The sequence below is a fragment of the Sprattus sprattus genome (genome assembly GCF_963457725.1).
Source record: "Sprattus sprattus genome assembly, chromosome: 7".
Lineage (NCBI taxonomy): Eukaryota > Metazoa > Chordata > Actinopteri > Clupeiformes > Clupeidae > Sprattus > Sprattus sprattus.
Window position 1 is genome coordinate 25,286,621 of NC_137926.1, and position 17,883 is coordinate 25,304,503.

Below are 17,883 nucleotides of genomic sequence, written 5' to 3' on the forward strand. Positions count from 1 at the left end.
GTGAGTAAGGCAAACCATTACACATGCAAATACAGAGACAGAGTAGTCATTAACTGCCTATTAACTGGAGAATGGGCTTCTGTTCATTAGTGGGAAACTGAGGAGTAAAGTAAAGTAAGAATTTTGCAACTTTATTTGCATATAAAGTCAGCTAGATACCATGATGAATAAAAAAGGTCTCATAAACATGGGTACAGAGTATTAAAGGCACCCAGTGCAACTTTATGTAAACATTCAATGAAAAATAAACATTCAATTTCTAGTCTTTTTTACAAGTAGTAAGTTTCAATAACTCCATACCATTACATATCGACATTCAAGGAGCAAAGATGAGACGTCGTTGTGTGGTGAGAACTGATAGAAAATCGTAAACAACAACAATCGCCGGTGGGGAGAAGCCATTTTTCCATTGACTGGAAGCCTGCTTTATTTATTGTAGGTTACAAAAAATAAAGAAAATGGCGGCGATTGTTGTTGTTATCGCTTTTCTATCAGTTCTCACCACACAACGACGTCTCATCTTTGCTGCTTGAATGTCGGTATGTAATGGTATGGAGTTATTGAAACTTACTACGTGTAAAAAAGACTAGAAATTGAATGTTTATTTTTAAGCCTCGAAAGTTGCACTGGGTGCCTTTAAGAGCAACTGAAGTGACTTTGACTGATGGCTATGTTTTTTTTTCGTGCGAGCAAGATTGCATGTCAACACAGTGCAAAACAAAGATTACAAGCGCACATATAGTTTAAAGATAATAATTATAATGGCATTTTACACCACAAAGGACAGAGAAGTTCACTAATGGTGGTGGTTTGGATACAGAATGTTGACAAGCTTTTGTTTCAATGGACTCATCTTCACATTTCATCAATTGTCCTGGATTCCATTAAATAAAAAAATAAAAAATGCATCAAATCAAATTGGTGAGTTGATATTATACATCTAATGTACAAACACACACGCATACACGGACACATATCCTCACTTTTACAGTGATTACAATTCTGAACTGTCATGTCACCAACCATTCGAAATTGAATTTCAGTTAAATTTTACTGAGGAGGGAACCCGATTGAAGCTGTCTTTGAACACATAAACCTGCTAAATCATAACGAATGACCCATGCGTGGCGAGTTTAATGGCTACGCCGGTCAGGAACCAGCAGAGTGGAGTTTATACAGGGGGATTCTAGACCTCTCAAATTTGAGCACTATAATAATACAAAGACCTTAAATAAATAAGTAAATATACATCAAGAGAGCCACTCTTAAATTAGAAACGTAGATCAAGTACAGTATTGCTGACATGTTTGAGTACCCTTAAATGCACTTTTTTGATGAGTCTTTCAAATGAGAAGCTTATGTGTTCTGGTACAAGAGCATATGACACTGGTAGCTCCAGAAGTCTTTTAAACAGAGGTTCCTACAATGTAGTATCAATATGGCTGGGTCCAGGAGTTCATTCTCCAGTTTTCCAAGACACGCTCGAATGGACGCTGGACAAAAAGTTCCGAATGATCTATAGATCCGTTCATGATGCAGTCTTCACTTAAGTGACACATTTTCTTTGTAAGAGAAGTAGACCAACGCCAGGGTAAAGTCTGGTGATGAGGTGTTGGGTCTCGCTCAGGAGGTCGGTGGGTTGGGCAGGTCAAAGACGATCGGGGGGTTGGTGGGCTGGTAGCTGGCTGTGCAGGTGGAGGAGTTGATGAACGTTGTGAAGCCGTCTGTCATGATACCATATCCTGGTGTGAGGAGAGAAAGAAAGAGGCAAAGAACGGAAAGGAGATGGAGTTAAAAATGTAGAGAAAAAGAGAGAGACAAAGATGGACAGATAGATAAATAGACAGAGTGTGAGAGCAGAGCAGAGCGTTGAGTATGCTCTCATGTTCTACTCCCGTGGTATAAGTAGATCAATGCTAGTGTCAGGCAGAGTAGCGTCAGCACAAGATGAGCTGCTCACCCTCGTGGATGTGGCCGAATGCGTGCAGCTTGGGACGTACTCTCCTCTGCACCGTGTTGAGGAGTTCCACACAGCCTACCCTCTGCAGATCCCTGGGGACCCAGTCACGAAAACCTGAGGACATCAACATGTGAAAACATGGCTTTAGACTGTGTACAATATATTGATCAGAAAAACAGTCACATGTGAATTAAGGAGCTGTATGGAAATGGGAGCTGAGCCAGAGGCTGGTAAAATGCAGCTTCAGGAACTGCCTTGCAAATACCAACTACAGTAAAGTTGGCACGAGTAAAAGCGAACAAGCTTGCTCACTCATGAATTTTGGAAGTATAACTGGCAATGAGCTCTTTGTGGGGTTTCTGACCTAGAGCACAAAACTACATCGCAAATAGCGATTTGTGTAGGCAAATGTAGGCTGAAGTATAGGGTGACATAGATGCAATCAGACCAAATTGGGGACGAGTAGCAAGTTTGTGTGGAACAATGTTGGATATGTTACCAATTCTGAGAGGTAAGCTAAAACTTTGATATGCCTATCTGAATAGGAAACATTGGCCTTTCGGCTCTCATATTGTGCTATATGAAAGATATGTTTGTCATCCCAAAGGCACACTCATTTTGCAACGTAGCATGTATGTATTGATAGACATTCAACATGCATGGGCCATTACAGGCCTATCAAAGGGAATTATCCTTAGACGAAGCAGTGGAATCATGCAGCTCAACTGCTGTATTAAAAAAGGCAGCACACAATGGACCCATGCAAGTCAAGTCTTTACAAATCCAAGAGATAAGAATGAAAGAACAATTATACAAGATTAAATAAACTTGAAAACAAATAATTAAATGCATATTTACACTAACTTCATCAGGCTCTGATAATTCTTAGAAAAGAAGGCAAAGAATTGAAGCCTAATAATCGGGATGCAGGAGAAAGGGTCAAAATGCTGTGCTGGACACCTTGTCACCCTACACAGCATCGACCACTTTCAGAAACAAACGAACAAGCAGTGATTCTCTTTGCTACAGCGCATAACGATCAATTATATTGAGGAACATGGTTTAATGTAAATCCGTAATGAGATTATACAGTAATATATTTTGGGTAATATATCAAGGGTCATTCATGTATACTTTAAGGAGGCTTTATGTCTACCAGATAAATACACATATTTGCGTCTATGTCACTGAATAAATAAAGTGTCTCACAAAATTCTCAAATAATGTTTTCATACTTTTATGGGGTTTCCATATCTGAATCTAATGCATTTGCAAATGGTTAATCCTGCATTAGCAGCAGACAGAGTGGCTGAAAATACCCTCTATGGATTTGTCTGCAAAGTACAGACAGAGTACTTTACTGTGAGCTTTTTTTTTTTGCATGAGAAGTGATGCAGACCGGCTCGATGCGTAGACGGCCGCATGAGTCATCAGGGAGGGTGGCTTACCAAGCGGGGGCCCGTGAGTCATGAGGATGTCGATGCCCACAGGGACCTTGTTCCACTTGTCCAGTAGAGCCTGGCCGCGTGACAGGTTAAAGCCCCAGTTGTTATACCAGGGGGTCCTATGGGAAACAAACACACAGACACACACATACAAAAGCACATGAATCTCAAAGCAACCTCACATCTCATCTGGCCAAGCCAACAGTGCACTTCTGTAACTGAAAATCACTGCGGCCACCCCTTCAACATGCTGATTACAAATGGAGGAATGTCAGTGAGGCTAGAGCTGGCAGCCAAAGGTCACCGGACATTTGACCGGCAGACTATTCATTTTTAGATGCTGGCTTTGGCAAGGCACAGCGAGAGGTGAGAAGCGGAGGAGGAGGAGGAGGGGCAGGCAGATTGATCAGGCCTGTCGGTGGCAATGAATGTGAGCATGTTAATCAGAGTTTTATTCTCCCTCCCCCTGGGATACAGCTGCTCGCCAGCAGCCTGCAGAAAACATGACCAAGCACTCGCTGACGTATTTACAGAGAACTGAGGCTCATGCGCGGCTATTGCCGGACAGCTAAGTGTCATATTTTGACGCGTGTGTATGCATACGTCTGAATGTACATAAGTGGGTGTACGTAAAGGGAGAAGGCCTGACTCCTTCTTGGGAGCAAAGCACATGCTAGCATGGGTGGACAGGAACAGGCTGGCAGAGGAAGCGCTCCATTCTGTGGTTCAGAGGGACGGAGCTCTGCCGCAGGTGTTGTGGCTGAGAGAAGACCATAGACAATCACATCCAGTCAGAGCTAACCCCAATCACTCTCACTGCTGGAGCTGCAGAGGGGAGTGTCTGGAGCACAGGGCGGCTGCACAACAGGTGAATATTTCCGCAAAAATGAAACAAAAAGAAAATGCATTCTCAACCTAACTAGTTGCGCCACCAATCATTTTTATGGAGACAAAACCATGAATCGCATAGTGAAACTTTCATATTAGGCCCTGCAGCACAATGGACATCATTTGTACCAATGATGCCACATTCATTAGCGCTGCCCATATGCTGTACACAGACACATCTGAATTCTCCTCATGCCATATCCCTGCTGCCTGACTTTCTCTGTCAGATGTGGGCCCCCCCCGCTTTACACATCATGTACACCAGGCAATATGAACATGGGGGCTTGAGAGCAAGGGAGTATTGTGAGGGGGGCTTAGGGATGCCCACTCAGGCAGGAAGTAGAGGCTGGAAGGGTTGGAAGTCTGGAGGCTTTCCCAACAGCCTCTCTCAGACCTCAAGGCTCCCATCAGTCTCTGCAAACAATCTTTGAGCAAGGATGCTTTACACAAAACATCCACATTCTGAGGAAAAAGAAAACAGACCACAAACAGAGGAAGCACCACTCATGCCTGTCGAAAGACAGCAGAGCGACAGCTTAACTCTCCATTCCTTGTAAAAAACCTTTCTACATAATTTACTCGGTGACATCCAGAACACACACAATGGGGGCATAGCAAAAGGTTTGGGCACGGCGCCATGAACAGATGAACACAGGGGAAACTGGGACACAAAACATCCAGCTCTTCCAGGTGGTATTCACAAACACACACAGACTCCCACAGACAGAGAGGAATCAGCACTCTGCAGCAGGCATACTCTAAAATGATCCTTTAAGCCACAATGGGAACTTAGGCTGCATCTCAACACTGAAGGGACTTGAGTTCTATCAACATAAAGAGGGTTTGTTGTTTGCTGAACACGAGTCGCATTCAATTCATGAGCTGTTCAAGTGTTGGGTTGTTGTATTCAAATCTTCAAGTTCCTCTTCTGGCTCATCTTCAGTGGCTCACAAACAAAAATAATGGCTTTTCTGAATAGCAAGCCATGCCTGAGGTCTGAGGAGAGGTGTAGATTTTTAATTTTATTTCAATGTATGGAGTGACATGATAGCTTATGAAGTGTGTGACTGAGCACCACCGGATTGATACAACAGGTCAAAGGGCCCTATTCCAGTACCAACATCTGGTGTCAGGATTCGGGTTGACTTGGGTTGGCCATGTTCCTTAAGCAAAACACTACTCTCCCCCGGAAACCTATTAGGCTGAACTCTAAAAGCTCTTTCTTCTGATGTACAACAGGCAATGTGTTTACAACGGATAACAACAGAAACATGGGGATAGTATTTCCACAATTAAAAAGGCAAATGGAGCGAGAGGGAGAAAAAAAAAAGCCCTAGCAGATTCTATCAGCGCAGGGCACATCCGGAGATGATATATCTGGCCCCTATCGTTGCGTCCCCTGTTAAAGCCATCCTGTGTTTGTTGATCCATCAGGAGCCACGACTGCTGGGGTTCCTGCGAGGGGTGATAAGGAGCACAGGGCTACCATGACCAGGGCGGAGGAGAAAGACAGAGGGAGAGAGAGAGTGGGCGGAAGAAAGGGGGAAAATGAGACAGAGGGACAGAGAGGTAGAGATAGGTAGAGATAGATAGAGAGAGCGAGAGAGCGAGCAGCCTGGCTGGCTTGCTGTGGGGTTTTAAGTGGGGCTGGCAGACAAGCTGCTGGGCTGGTGATTGATGGCAGGGTAAATAAAGCTGAGTGGCTCCTTTAGAGGCTGGCGCGCCGGCCCGTCCTCAGGGGGGCAATCCTTCACCGGCCGTTAGGCTCAGAGGCACGCGGGGGCAGCCTCCGCTCCGACTCTCTCTGTCCCACCTCCCACCTCAATCTCAATCTCAGTCCCACCGCCAGACCACCTTACAAAAGCCAGACGGCAGCTACCGTGTCACTTGTCTGTCACTGGGCTGTCACTGCACCCACACACACAGACACACACGAAACCCATGGACCTTCTCACCTGAGGAACAGTTAAGAGGACTGAATTCCAGTTTGGTTCAAAGAGATTAGACCAGAAAACTAACAACTGCCAAAAGCTCAACCATGATCTCAACTTTTGGGAAACCGATCCAAAGACGTAGGCCTAACCATTCCACCCTTGCCATCCAAACGCCCCACCACATCTGCCCTGCCACAGGCCTGTACAGAACCCATGCAACCACCCCTTACGTACACGTGATGTCTGCTTCAACCCCAGCACAGGCAGTTGCAGCGGTGGGCTGGGCAGCCAGCTGTTCCAGCTCTGAGAGGGCTGCCTTTTCAGGGTTATTTATCACGCAGCCCATGGCACAGGCGCTGGGACTGCACCTCCCTCCCCTGTGCCCACAAACCTTGGAGGAACATTCAAATACCAGACCTGCTCTGGCACTGAGAGGGCGGAGAGGAGAGCACTGAGACGAGAGTGGTCCCATGCTCTTCAGAAAAAGAGGAAGAGAAAGAGTGTGTGTGAGTGATTGTGTGTGTGTGTGTGTGTTTGTGTATGGAAGATACAATACCCAGTATGACAGAGAGAATGGGACTCATCATCAGTCCGTGGTGTGTGCGCACATACTGTGTGTGTGTGTGAGAGAGAGAGAGAGGGAGGGGGATGGGGGGCATGGGAGCGGGAAAGAGGCGAGAGAGAAACAGACAGATCTCGACACCCCTGGGGGGAAAGCCGGGGAGAGCTCAAGTGCGAGACGCGGAGTGACAACGCAGGGTCTATCAGTGCACCGCCGGGGCTGTGAGCACCACACCGCAGTGCCGGTGAAACACACATGCTCACGCAGTCACATAGGCTTAACATGGAGAGCCTGAGCTGTTGAGGAACATACATCCCTCCAGCTCTCCCCTCCTTCCGCTGGTGACGGCGTCCATCCCCAGCCGCCGAGCTCTACCAGCCTGAAGTTAGCTGCGCTCCCCTGGCTCCTGGCTTCCTGGTTTCTCCATCAGGGGCAAAACAAATCCACCCACCCCTCCCTTTCTCCCTCTTTCTCTCCTACTTGCACATTAACTGCAAGCCCCCACAGTGAAATCAATCACCCCACTTGTTTACGAAAGGGCATGTGACTGGCTCCTTCATAGGTCATTAGAGTTGTTGTTGCTGGGCTGATGCTCATTATAAAGCACTTATTTTATGTCATTATGCTGTAAGGCTGCTAATGGCGTTGGGAAACAAACAAACACATGCGCAGACATACACACACACACACACACACAAACACACAGACACATGCACAGATACAGACACGTACACAGACACCCACACACACATCCACAGAGTAAGAGGAGAACTGGTAGGACCAGCTCACAGCAGCAGTGGTGACTTCACCTTCCCAAGCCCCCAGCGTATGCAAATAGAGAAACCCAGCGGGGGCCGTGGAGAGGGAAAACATTTGTTTAAGCCTTGCTTCCTGTTTGAAGGTCCTCTCTGTAGAAGCAGCGGTGGCTCACCTCCTAACTCATGTAAAGCCGCCGGGAGCCTCTACCTCCCTCGCTCCGTTCCTCCGTCTCACCCTCCCTGTCTCTTTCGCCCTCTCCCTCTCTGTCTGTCTGTCTGGCTGTCTGTCTCTCTCTCCCTCCCTCCCTCTCTGTCTTTCTCTCTCCCTGTCCCTCTCCCTCTCTGTCTCTCCCTCTCAGCATACGCATATGGAAGAGGGACTCTATTGCTATGTGTGACGTACTCACCCAAACCAAGCCAAACAAAACAGTTTTGCCCCCTCTGTCCTCCCCACATGCAGTCCCTACCCCAATCCCCTCCGTCTGCTGTGCCCTGGCAGAGGGGCCCTCGGCTGTTCTCTGCTCTGCCTGGGTACCCCTCTCGTGGTGCCTCAGCGTGCTCCTTCCTGGTCTGGGAACAGTTGCCGCTGCTGCCAGTGATGACAGCACTGAGTGGGAGTAAAGTGGGCTGTGTGATGGGGTGGGGAGGGGGGACTGAAGTGTGCATGAGTTCCCAATTAATGATGAAAAAATTACGACACCTCAAGGTAAGGGGTCACTTCACAATCGGGTTTGGGGGTTGGCCCACAGCAAGCAGACAATCTGCGGATGTGAAATATTCCATAGGGCTAAAAACTGGGGAGTTTAAAAAAAAAAAGAAGTGAAAAAACAAAAACATGATCAAACTAAATGAGGTCTTCCATTTAGTTAGTTCCTGTGGTTCCTGGACGCACTCATGGAAGCACAAAGAGAGCACTGTGTGCTGAAGTTAAAAGAACTACACCTCACCTTGGCCATTTTAAACTCAAGACTGTGGTCTGAGCAGTTGGCCACAACGGTGTCATCACATGCATATGCCTTGTCTGGCACAAACACTGGCATTAGATCTGGGCAGTGAGATTCACTCTGAGCTGTCAACTTCAGTCCTAATCTGACACTCACACACACACACACACACACACACACACACACACACACACACACACACACACGCACACACACGCAGACACACAGAGAGACACACACGCACAGACATGCACACACACACACACACACACACACACACACACACACACACACACACACACACACACACACAGAGGCACACACACACACACACACACACACACACACACACACACAGAGGCACACACACACACACACACACACACACACACACACAGACTCACTCACACAGACACAGGACACACAGACTCACTCACACACACACACAGACATGCACCAGACTGCAAAGCCTAACCTCTGCACCTCTGGCTCTGTTCCAGTTCCCATCCATCTGACTGACACACCAAAATCGGACAGGAAATCTACCATGCAGATGAGACTGAGACAACGGCCAGTTTCAGCAGTCGATAACTGCCGCTGCCCGTGTGGGTATTTGGGTCGAGTGGGATTGAGTCTGCCTGTGCCTTCCCACACGCCAACGGACACAGATGCGCTGACCGCGGCGGCAAGCTTTTTGGTTTCCTCCTTTGATCCGTTTGAAGTGTTGAAGCCTGAAAGCCGGCAAAACGGTATGGTTTCTGAGGCAACCATGTGACCACGCCCTCCGGCCCCCTTCCTCTTTTCCTCTCTTTCTCTTCCCCTGTGTCCTGACAGTCACCCAGACTGAACTCGTCGGGTCACATGACCAGAGTCTGCCCCAGGGGCGTAAGAGGATTAGGGGAAGTCTTTGATTCTCCAAAAGCCCAGCTCACCAGCACCCAGCCTGGCCCTCCGAGGCCTTAATCAAACCAATCACGGCCTTTCAACGGCTATATGACACACCGTGGTTATGGGGGATATGAGGGGATATGGGGGGGGGGGGGGGGGGGTGATGTCTGCCAGAAACTCTGAGGGATTATCAGATATCTGATGCAACTCTGCAGAGCACTATATAAGTCTAACACCAACTCTCAAGTATGGGATCCAAGGTCAAGGTTGTCTGCTGGTATTAGAAAGAATCAAGTCAAGGCAGAAAACAAAGTCCCAGCGCATAACACTGCATATGACATTGGTGTAATCTGGACATGAACATGACTTGTCTTGAACTGCAGACTGTCTGTAAGCCTGGGACTACTTTCACTGGGGGACGCCGTGGGGCCCTGGACATGACCTCTGTGATGACTGGGGGCCCAGGGTGGCAGGGGTCACGGCGGCTTGCTGTGAGCCTGCCCTCAGAGGGGCTCTCGGGGGTCAGGCCCCCCGTTTTGATCGCTCGCTCATAACAAAGGGCCAGGATGTGTCGGGACAAAGGCCACATCCTGCCATAGGGGCTGGGAAAAAAAGTGCGGCAGCTCAGAAGCAAAAGCCGCAGACCTCCCATCATCATCTTTCTCCTCTCAATGCCTTTCCACTCGCAACGGCTTTGACTCCCCACCAAGATAATCATTCCACTCAGTGGCTGAAGATGGAGATGAAACATGAGGGTTTTCTTGGAGGTTTTTGTCCCATCATTTGAAAACTTTTCAGATTTCATAAAAATGTCAGAACTGCCAAAAATACACCTTTTGAAGGGAGAGATGCACTGTTTCGACTTAAAGACCTCCAGGTGTCTCTCGCAGAAGAAACAGACAGACAACCACACATGCAGGCAGCTCCTGCCAGTTGCATGAATCGCGTATTTGAACAAAGAATTATCTTGTCTGTCTACCTGCAGCCGATCTCCAATGATGGCAAGGCTCCCAAACTCACATACGATTTCAAGGTTACGTCAATCCCCCTCACTCTCCTAAATGACTTTCTGCGAGACATCCATCTACACGTACGTTGTAACTCAAACTGCTGCCAGACGCCTCTCCAGAGGAGACAGTGTGGCTGTCTGCGTATGTGCTTGTGTGAGAGTGTGTGTGCAAGAGAGACAGACAACTAGGGAATGAGGGGGATGGGGGGGGGGGGTGTGTCCTTATGAAAAGGAAGAGACAATCTGCATGTTGCATTTTGAGGGGTTTATTATGTTCTGAAAGATTACAGGCTCTGGTGTAATTGAAGGATGTGGCTGTGTACACTCTGATTGACAAGTCTGGCCGGGAGGACTCTGGGAACGCTTGGCCCTGACGTGTAGAGACATGCTCACGTCTATGAGGAGTGGGATAGTTCGAAGCACGGTTGTAACAATCTAATAACCTCAAATAAACCTCCATTTAATGCTGTGAACTCTCACACCTGAAGGGACACATGCGCAGCTGTTGCATGCATGCTTGGCTGACTCAGTGGTGGTTGAAGAAGTAAATGCAAATCCTTAGACGGACTCACACAGACTCCATTTCATGGTGTATGTGACCGTCCACGCATGAAGAACACAGACCGAGCTGTTGCTCGTGTGTGTGTGTGTGTGAGGTCGACCCCGCAGCGAGTGTGACAGACAGCTCAGCCCTGGCTCATCTTGCACCGTTAGCCAGCCATAAATCAGGTCAGACTGTCAACAGTTAGTGTACTGGCTGCCCAGACATATGCTGCGGACACTCGACTCAGCATAAAAGAGACGAATGAGGTCAGTCCGATCTGACCAGAACCCCCAGAGCAACCACACATCTTATTACAGACTTAAATAGGTCCATCCCCAAAATAGGCCTAACAAAATAACCAAGCGGGGCACAACTTCACAGGATGGGTCAGCCATTATCCAGTGTTAGCTTTATGCCTTGTGGGAGGACACGGAGGCAAACTGCTCTCACATGGCCCACACAGCTGAGCTCGGTCTGGAAGTACGTTTCAACCAGACGAGCTGGAGGCTGAAAAGCTCTCTGAACCTAAGTGGAGAGGGAGCAGGGGGAAAACATGCGGGCTGAAAACTCAACAATTAGAAGTCAATTGCACTTGACAGTAGAATAGCCCGACAGAGCCTTTCTGTCCCCAGTGAAGCTTACTCGCTTTTGAGGAACACTTATCCCTTTCTGCCAAAGCCGTTCAACTACATAACAGTGAGTGCCTCTATGTTTCTGTATAAATGCATTACATGAGAAATGAACCTGCTAAATCCAATCTTTTACGAGGCCTTCTCAAAACAAAGCCAACATGAGTGAACTATCTAGAGTTTGACTCATCTTTTCATTTACCTTTACTTATGTTTTATGCAATTCATACAAACGTCTACCACATTTTGAATTTCAAAGAGATAATGGAAATCCTTCTGTAAATTGATACAAAACATAATAGGATGGACCTGTGTATTTCAGAACTCTGGACTCACGTAGTGGTTAATCGCAAGTGTTCCATTCTCTCGTGAGTATTAATTACATTAGAACAGCAAGGTTTGAAATACTCACCAAGGTGCACCATATATCCTGAATCCCTTGACTGTGGTTTCTGAGTCTTGCAGGTAAATACAGTTTGTGAGCATAGACTGCACATTGTCAAAGTCCTCAAGTTTCAACTTGGAGATGGAGGGAAAACGGTAGTAGTCCTGCTTGACCAGCTCTGACATAAAGTCCTTATCAAAGGTCAGCTCGTGGTTCCCAGCGATGACAACCTTGGTGTCGAATGACTGACTACCTGCGGGTAAGTGAATGGACAAAAAAAGCAGAATTCATATTTGCAAACCATTTGGAATGTTAAAAATGTTATAACAGATTACCGACACAGACAAGAATGTCCTCAAATCGAATGTCCAGAGAAACTGTGGAACAAAAAGCGACAAAGCCAGCCGGAGACATGTAATTACGCTTGCATATATTTCACTATCTGTTTCCCAAGTGAACCGTGATCCAGAGAGGGAGTCTGGTGAAGGATTAACCACTGGTCATTAATCATGGCCGTCCCCTCATACGCTCACCCTTCCCATTCATTCCCATCCCTGGCAGGAGCTCCACTTTCAGATCATGGTCACAAGCCAGTGCCCCTTGTGTTAATAAACCTGGATTTAAAAGCCAGGTCTGTGGCCAGAAAAGTCCTCTTAATCCATAGCGAATACTACAGCTGCAGTGGCAAGACTGAGTCACGTAACCTGAATATGATAAGGATTATAATAGGACCCTGGCTTTGTGCAGTGGTTCAGAAACTGTGGAGGCTTTTTGTGAGATACGAAAAGAAATGTAAATGACTGGCTTTTCAGGCTCAGGAGAGCTGGCGGATATTTCAGAACATGGGAATGTCGTTCACATTTACATTACACTATGAGCCCCCACCCTGCCTGCAGAGTAGGCCGAAGGGAAAATGCTTTGACATAAGTTGCTAAGTTGTTCGACAGGTTAAAAGGGGGCTGGATTGAGGAACCCTGATGGACTGTAGGGCGTCTGTAGTCAAGAGACAAACGTTTTAAATGAAAGCCCTGCTCTTGACTCATGACCTTTCATGAACCAATCAGGTGCCTTTGTAATAGAGAATTCTGACTGTATTTGACATCCATATAAGCCAGTATCTTTTCACATATTTCAAAATCAGCAGTATCCTTACACTAACCCTCAAGGAAAATAAGAAGGGCCTCTTAACCTTGTACCTCAAACATTATACTGGCAATAAAAGTTTGTTCGAACAGTGCAGTACAGTACAGTTTTTTAAACTGATGTCAAAAGGCAAAGGAAAAGACATTTCTTCAAACAAAGAGGGATGAGAAATCTCCTTTTGTATGAACCTTGGAACACAAAAGTACGGTTGAGACAAAGGGCTGATGAGTCCTTCATAGAAGGCTTGGTGGAACACTCTAACAGTAAAACACAAGGACACCAGCATTACATCATAACATTACAGATTATTGTTTCACACACAAAACAAACAGGTGAGCATGAAGCAGAGAAGAGGGAAGTCCTTACCTAGCCAGTCATTAAACTTCTTAACCTCAGATGGTAGGCCCAGCTCTGTGAAGTCGCCCGTGTGGAGCAGGACGTCGCCGTACGGCATCTGGATGCCATCTGTCCTTGAGTGTGTGTCCGAGACACAGACAAAACGAGTGTGACCTGCAGGTTTGGGGGCATCGTAGGGGATGGGCTCCACCCTAGTGTAGACCAAACAAACAAATACACACAATTTGACTGATTACCCATGTCAAAGTTATTTCTGTTATTTTCTGCACAGGCGAACAGCCACAGGACTTTCCAGCTTCATCAGCTTTAGACCCATGTGGTACAGGTCTCTTCTGGCAAATTCAGGTCAGGAGGATACATCGCCCTCTCAAGAGCTATAGATTAATGATGTCTGAACAATTTGATTTTTACACCTGCTGGCTAACTGTGGACACCTATTCATTTCCAAGTAAGACCAGTGTGCATGTGAAATCTATGAATAGCACAGCCCACTTCAGTTTTCTTTTCACCAAGCTGTTTGCTGCCATAGAGAGAACCCTAGTTACCTCAGCAACGTATCACACAGTGATTCTACTGTGGAGCCCACAAACCTAACTGTAATTGTGGATACCAAACCTCTCAACATAATTTCAATCTCTTCAACAACACAACATACCCAGTCTGAGTCCCTAATCGTAGGCATGAGATCCCAAGTGACAGGACTGGATGGCTGCCTAATGCAGATGGATGAACTGAAGACACAAATCAACGATTAACAGAGGACTTACTCTTGGCTTCCAAGACGTGATTCTGGAAATGAATGTACGAAAAAGTACGAAAATTCTGTATGATCCACAATCAGATTACTGCCTCTCCTGGTTAGTTGCCCATGCAGAGTACTTCATAGATAGCCTGCTTGTAATCAGTTTGCACTATGCTGTAACATAGCTTTGGGCAGCTTGCTTTTGTACTTAGTTAATGCATGTTGTGAGTGTGTATAAACTTCAGATCCAGAGAGACACCTGCCTCCACTGCGCAGGAGGCCGAGCTAATCACCTTGCCTGGGCACTCATTACATCTTAATCATTACCAGTCAATAGCCCAGTTCCTCACAATTGACTGGCGACCCCACAGGTCAAAGAGACGCTGTTGAGAGGCTAATCAACTGCAGTCACCTCTGACCCCTCTTCAGTTAATAAATACAAGAGCAGACAGAGGTCTGGCCCTGTACCTGTCAAGAAAATGGCAATTCGGCCTTAAATGGCTTTTGAGGAATAAAAGAGGGCAGATGTCCTTGTTGCTCACTAAAGCCAAACTGCATTAGGACAGAGATGTAGGGCTTTTGTCAGCTGTGAGGACCACATACTATAGAACATAGTGACCTAATGACCACCACAACCATGTTGCAGAGACTTAGACACTCACATATAGGCCACCTGTGATTTTACTTTATATACACACACACACACAAACAAACACATATATACTGTATGTCCATCAGCTATTTCATAACTTTTCTTAAACATGGTTTCTACATTTGGACAGTCAAAACATTTTTTTAATTTCATTTCATGTATGAGTTAAACTTAAATATTTTATCAGTAAAATATTTTATATCATCAGAACTATCTAGTTATAGGCTACTCTGCTGTAAGAGCCATGCAAAATGAGACATGTTGTTGTGTAGGATTCTTATTCAGTTTTTTCAACCTTCCTTTTTGTCTCCACCAATTTGTTTGGTTTTGCAATTGTGTTGAGGTAAGCTATGTATTTCAAGTAAGTGCAGATGAAAAAGTCTGGAGGTATGATGAGGTTGAAATGAGAGCAGAGGAACTATATTCAATGCAGATAACGGTGAGCTGGGAAAAAAAACAGAGGAATAAGCAAGAGGACCTTGAGGGAAATCTGCACAATGTTAGCTGTCACTTTAGTCTTTATATAGGAATTTATGAAGTGTTTTTTCTCTTTCACAGGTTAAACAGCATGACTATGAATCGAATCAGAGTGGGGCAAAAAATTCATATTAAGACAAGGAAGTGCAGCACCTGAACCTCCAAGCTGTAAATCTTGTGTTAAAATCTTATATTCATAAAGTCTTAGTATTTCAAAGGCCTATGGTTGAAGCATTTTACATGAATCAGGTTTTGTATGTCTTAATACATTCTATCCCCCCGAGAGTAGAACATTTAACAGCTACAGATGTTACAAGAAATGTGAGGCCAGATGTCCAAACTCTTTGGTCTTTGTTTTCTCCAATCAATACAACAATCAATCGGAGAATCAAACAATCCATCAATATCTCTATTTTACCAATTACCTACTTGTGTTAAGTACTCTGCCAACGACAAAAAGGAATGAGTCATACGAGGCAACAGAGAAAGTGTAATTACACACACACACACACACACACACACACACACACACAGAAAGAGAGAGAGAGGGATAGAGAGAGAGAGAGAGAGAGAGAGAGAGAGAGAGAGAGAGAGAGAGAGAACGCACACAACTACTCCATACTCACATGTGGACATGTGGCGGTTGGAAACGGCTCTGGTTGATGTTGTAGTGGGTGAAAGCTTGCGTAGGGTTAGTGCTGTACTCATCCACCGAAATGCTGGCCTTGCTCTGCGACGAGATCCTGTGAGCCATGGCTTAGTTGAAGGGGACATGAGCAGGTCACAATGGTCCAGGTTCCAACTCACGTGGCAAAATCCTCCAGAGGAATGGTGAATCAGGACTGGTCCATCTGAACAGGCAAGCCACAACACGTTAAGTATATGTAAACTCATTATCGTTTTCTCAATGAATTTGAACACAGAATCGTGGTCCACAAACAGCAGCAATACTGTGATGCAGTGAGAAGAGGCAAAGGCCACACCCTCTTAACTAGTTCTAACAGACGTTCAGGCATTCAGTTATCTCAGGAGAATCGCATCATCTTTGCAGTCAGCAATAGCAAGCCTAAAAACAATAAAACCTATACAATGTAAGTTAAAAAAAATATTAGCATATTTAATTTCCATGAATACAATTATAAACAAATGTCAGGGCTGCAAACATGCAGAAAGATCAATATCTTATTAAAGGTGTAGTTGGCAATTCTAATCCCAAACTCTTTTTGTCATGCAGTATAATTATATATAATGCAATATTATTTTTGGGCCCCCTTTAAGACTGGGCCCGGGTGCGTCTTCACCCCTATATCGCGGGCCCTGCCTACACCTTACGGCACTGAACTTGACCTTGCCCGTGCATACCTTCATCGATAATCGATTAGCCTCAACATATTTACTATGCATATCTGTTCCTCATTACTGTGAGCAATGCAATAATATAAATACACTACATAATCTTGATAGGCTATTTCTCAATATTTCGCCTAAGCCTACATCTGACTCTTTAACAGCGTTAGAAAATATAAGTGTAGGCTATATGCTACAGTAGTCGAACGTTAAACAAAACTCCCCTTATATACTTTCAGGTTATCTTACCACCCATGACTGAACTTCGTCCTAAGTACCTGACTTACAGTCTTAAAGAAAATATGGTTCAAACATGAAACTTGACGGGGCTAACATCAACCAATTGACCGACACTGAAATACTCGACAATTATAACAGCCCCATACCTAAACTCACTGTAGAGTTTTTGTCATTTATCAGGGAAATCCACAACCAGGTTTTGTTTACTTGAATACACATGAATAAGTTTCTGATAAGAAACGACAACTTATTTAATACTTTCAAGGAAAGGCTTCTATACACCAAGCTGAACCTTTGACACATGCATTACACAGACCGATGGTTTACCACTTCTCCAATTGCATTGTAACGTGCCGCGAATCGCAAGAAACGACTGAATGGCAAAATATAAAACTACTAACATTGCTATAATCTTATGTCATAGCTATTGTAGCTGATATAATATGGTACGTTATTGCAACTGACAGACGATATGCGACGGCCGACAGATGTCCTAGTCTTTCTCCCTTGTACATGACAAACCGAATCAAACCCAAACGCTTTGTGCCTCGTTATACGCGCGATTTCGTTCTGAAACGGCTGCTAAATACCTTCTTCCGCGGTCCGAAATGTGTGAAGGAGAGCTCTCTGCGTGATCTGGAACGATATTCCGCGGGAAATAGGTTGGATTTCGATACCTTGACAGGCTAAGGTCGTGGCGGGCAGGGCAGAACCTTCGACCCCGAGGGTCTCTCCTCTGGCTTTCACTGAAATGCGACAGACGAAGTGGGAGGGAGAGATAGAGAGACGGGGAGAGAGTAGCTTCGGTGTGGGAGGAGGGGGAGCCCGAGAGAGCAGCTGTAATGAGCGCGAACTGCCACTGGGGTCAAGGAGCATGGTACAGTAGCAGCAGTTAGCCTCAAAGGACAACAATGCATACGGATGGTTTCACTGCAACTGTTGTTGGCCTCGCGGTGTGCGGTGAATTTTAAAGTAAACC

General features: G+C 45.8%; 1 protein-coding gene across 1 annotated transcript; it reads right to left on the minus strand.

The window, feature by feature from the left end:
- Window positions 1–964: 964 nt before the first annotated feature.
- Window positions 965–17,632, minus strand: LOC308368677 (metallophosphoesterase MPPED2-like). Its single transcript, XM_080842911.1, has 7 exons — window positions 17,495–17,632; window positions 15,944–16,168; window positions 13,456–13,637; window positions 11,974–12,199; window positions 3,409–3,524; window positions 1,961–2,074; window positions 965–1,742 (listed from the first exon to the last, which is right to left on the minus strand). Exons 2-7 carry the CDS (start codon window positions 16,069–16,071, stop codon window positions 1,624–1,626), a joined length of 885 nt encoding a protein of 294 aa, XP_080699037.1. The 5' UTR covers window positions 16,072–16,168; window positions 17,495–17,632; the 3' UTR covers window positions 965–1,623.
- Between the last annotated feature and the right edge of the window lie 251 nt (window positions 17,633–17,883).

What these genes read in the sequence shown, in the direction of transcription:
- LOC308368677 (XM_080842911.1), bottom strand. Translation starts at nt 16,071, where the DNA reads ATGGCTCACAGGATCTCGTCGCAGAGCAAGGCCAGCATTTCGGTGGAT. An exon ending in GACTCACGGGCCCCCGCTTG is followed by an intron (nt 2,075 to 3,408) that starts GTAAGCCACCCT and finishes TGATGTCCTCAG; the next exon opens with GTTTTCGTGACTGGGTCCCC. An exon ending in ATTCGGCCACATCCACGAGG is followed by an intron (nt 1,743 to 1,960) that starts GTGAGCAGCTCA and finishes TCCTCACACCAG; the next exon opens with GATATGGTATCATGACAGAC.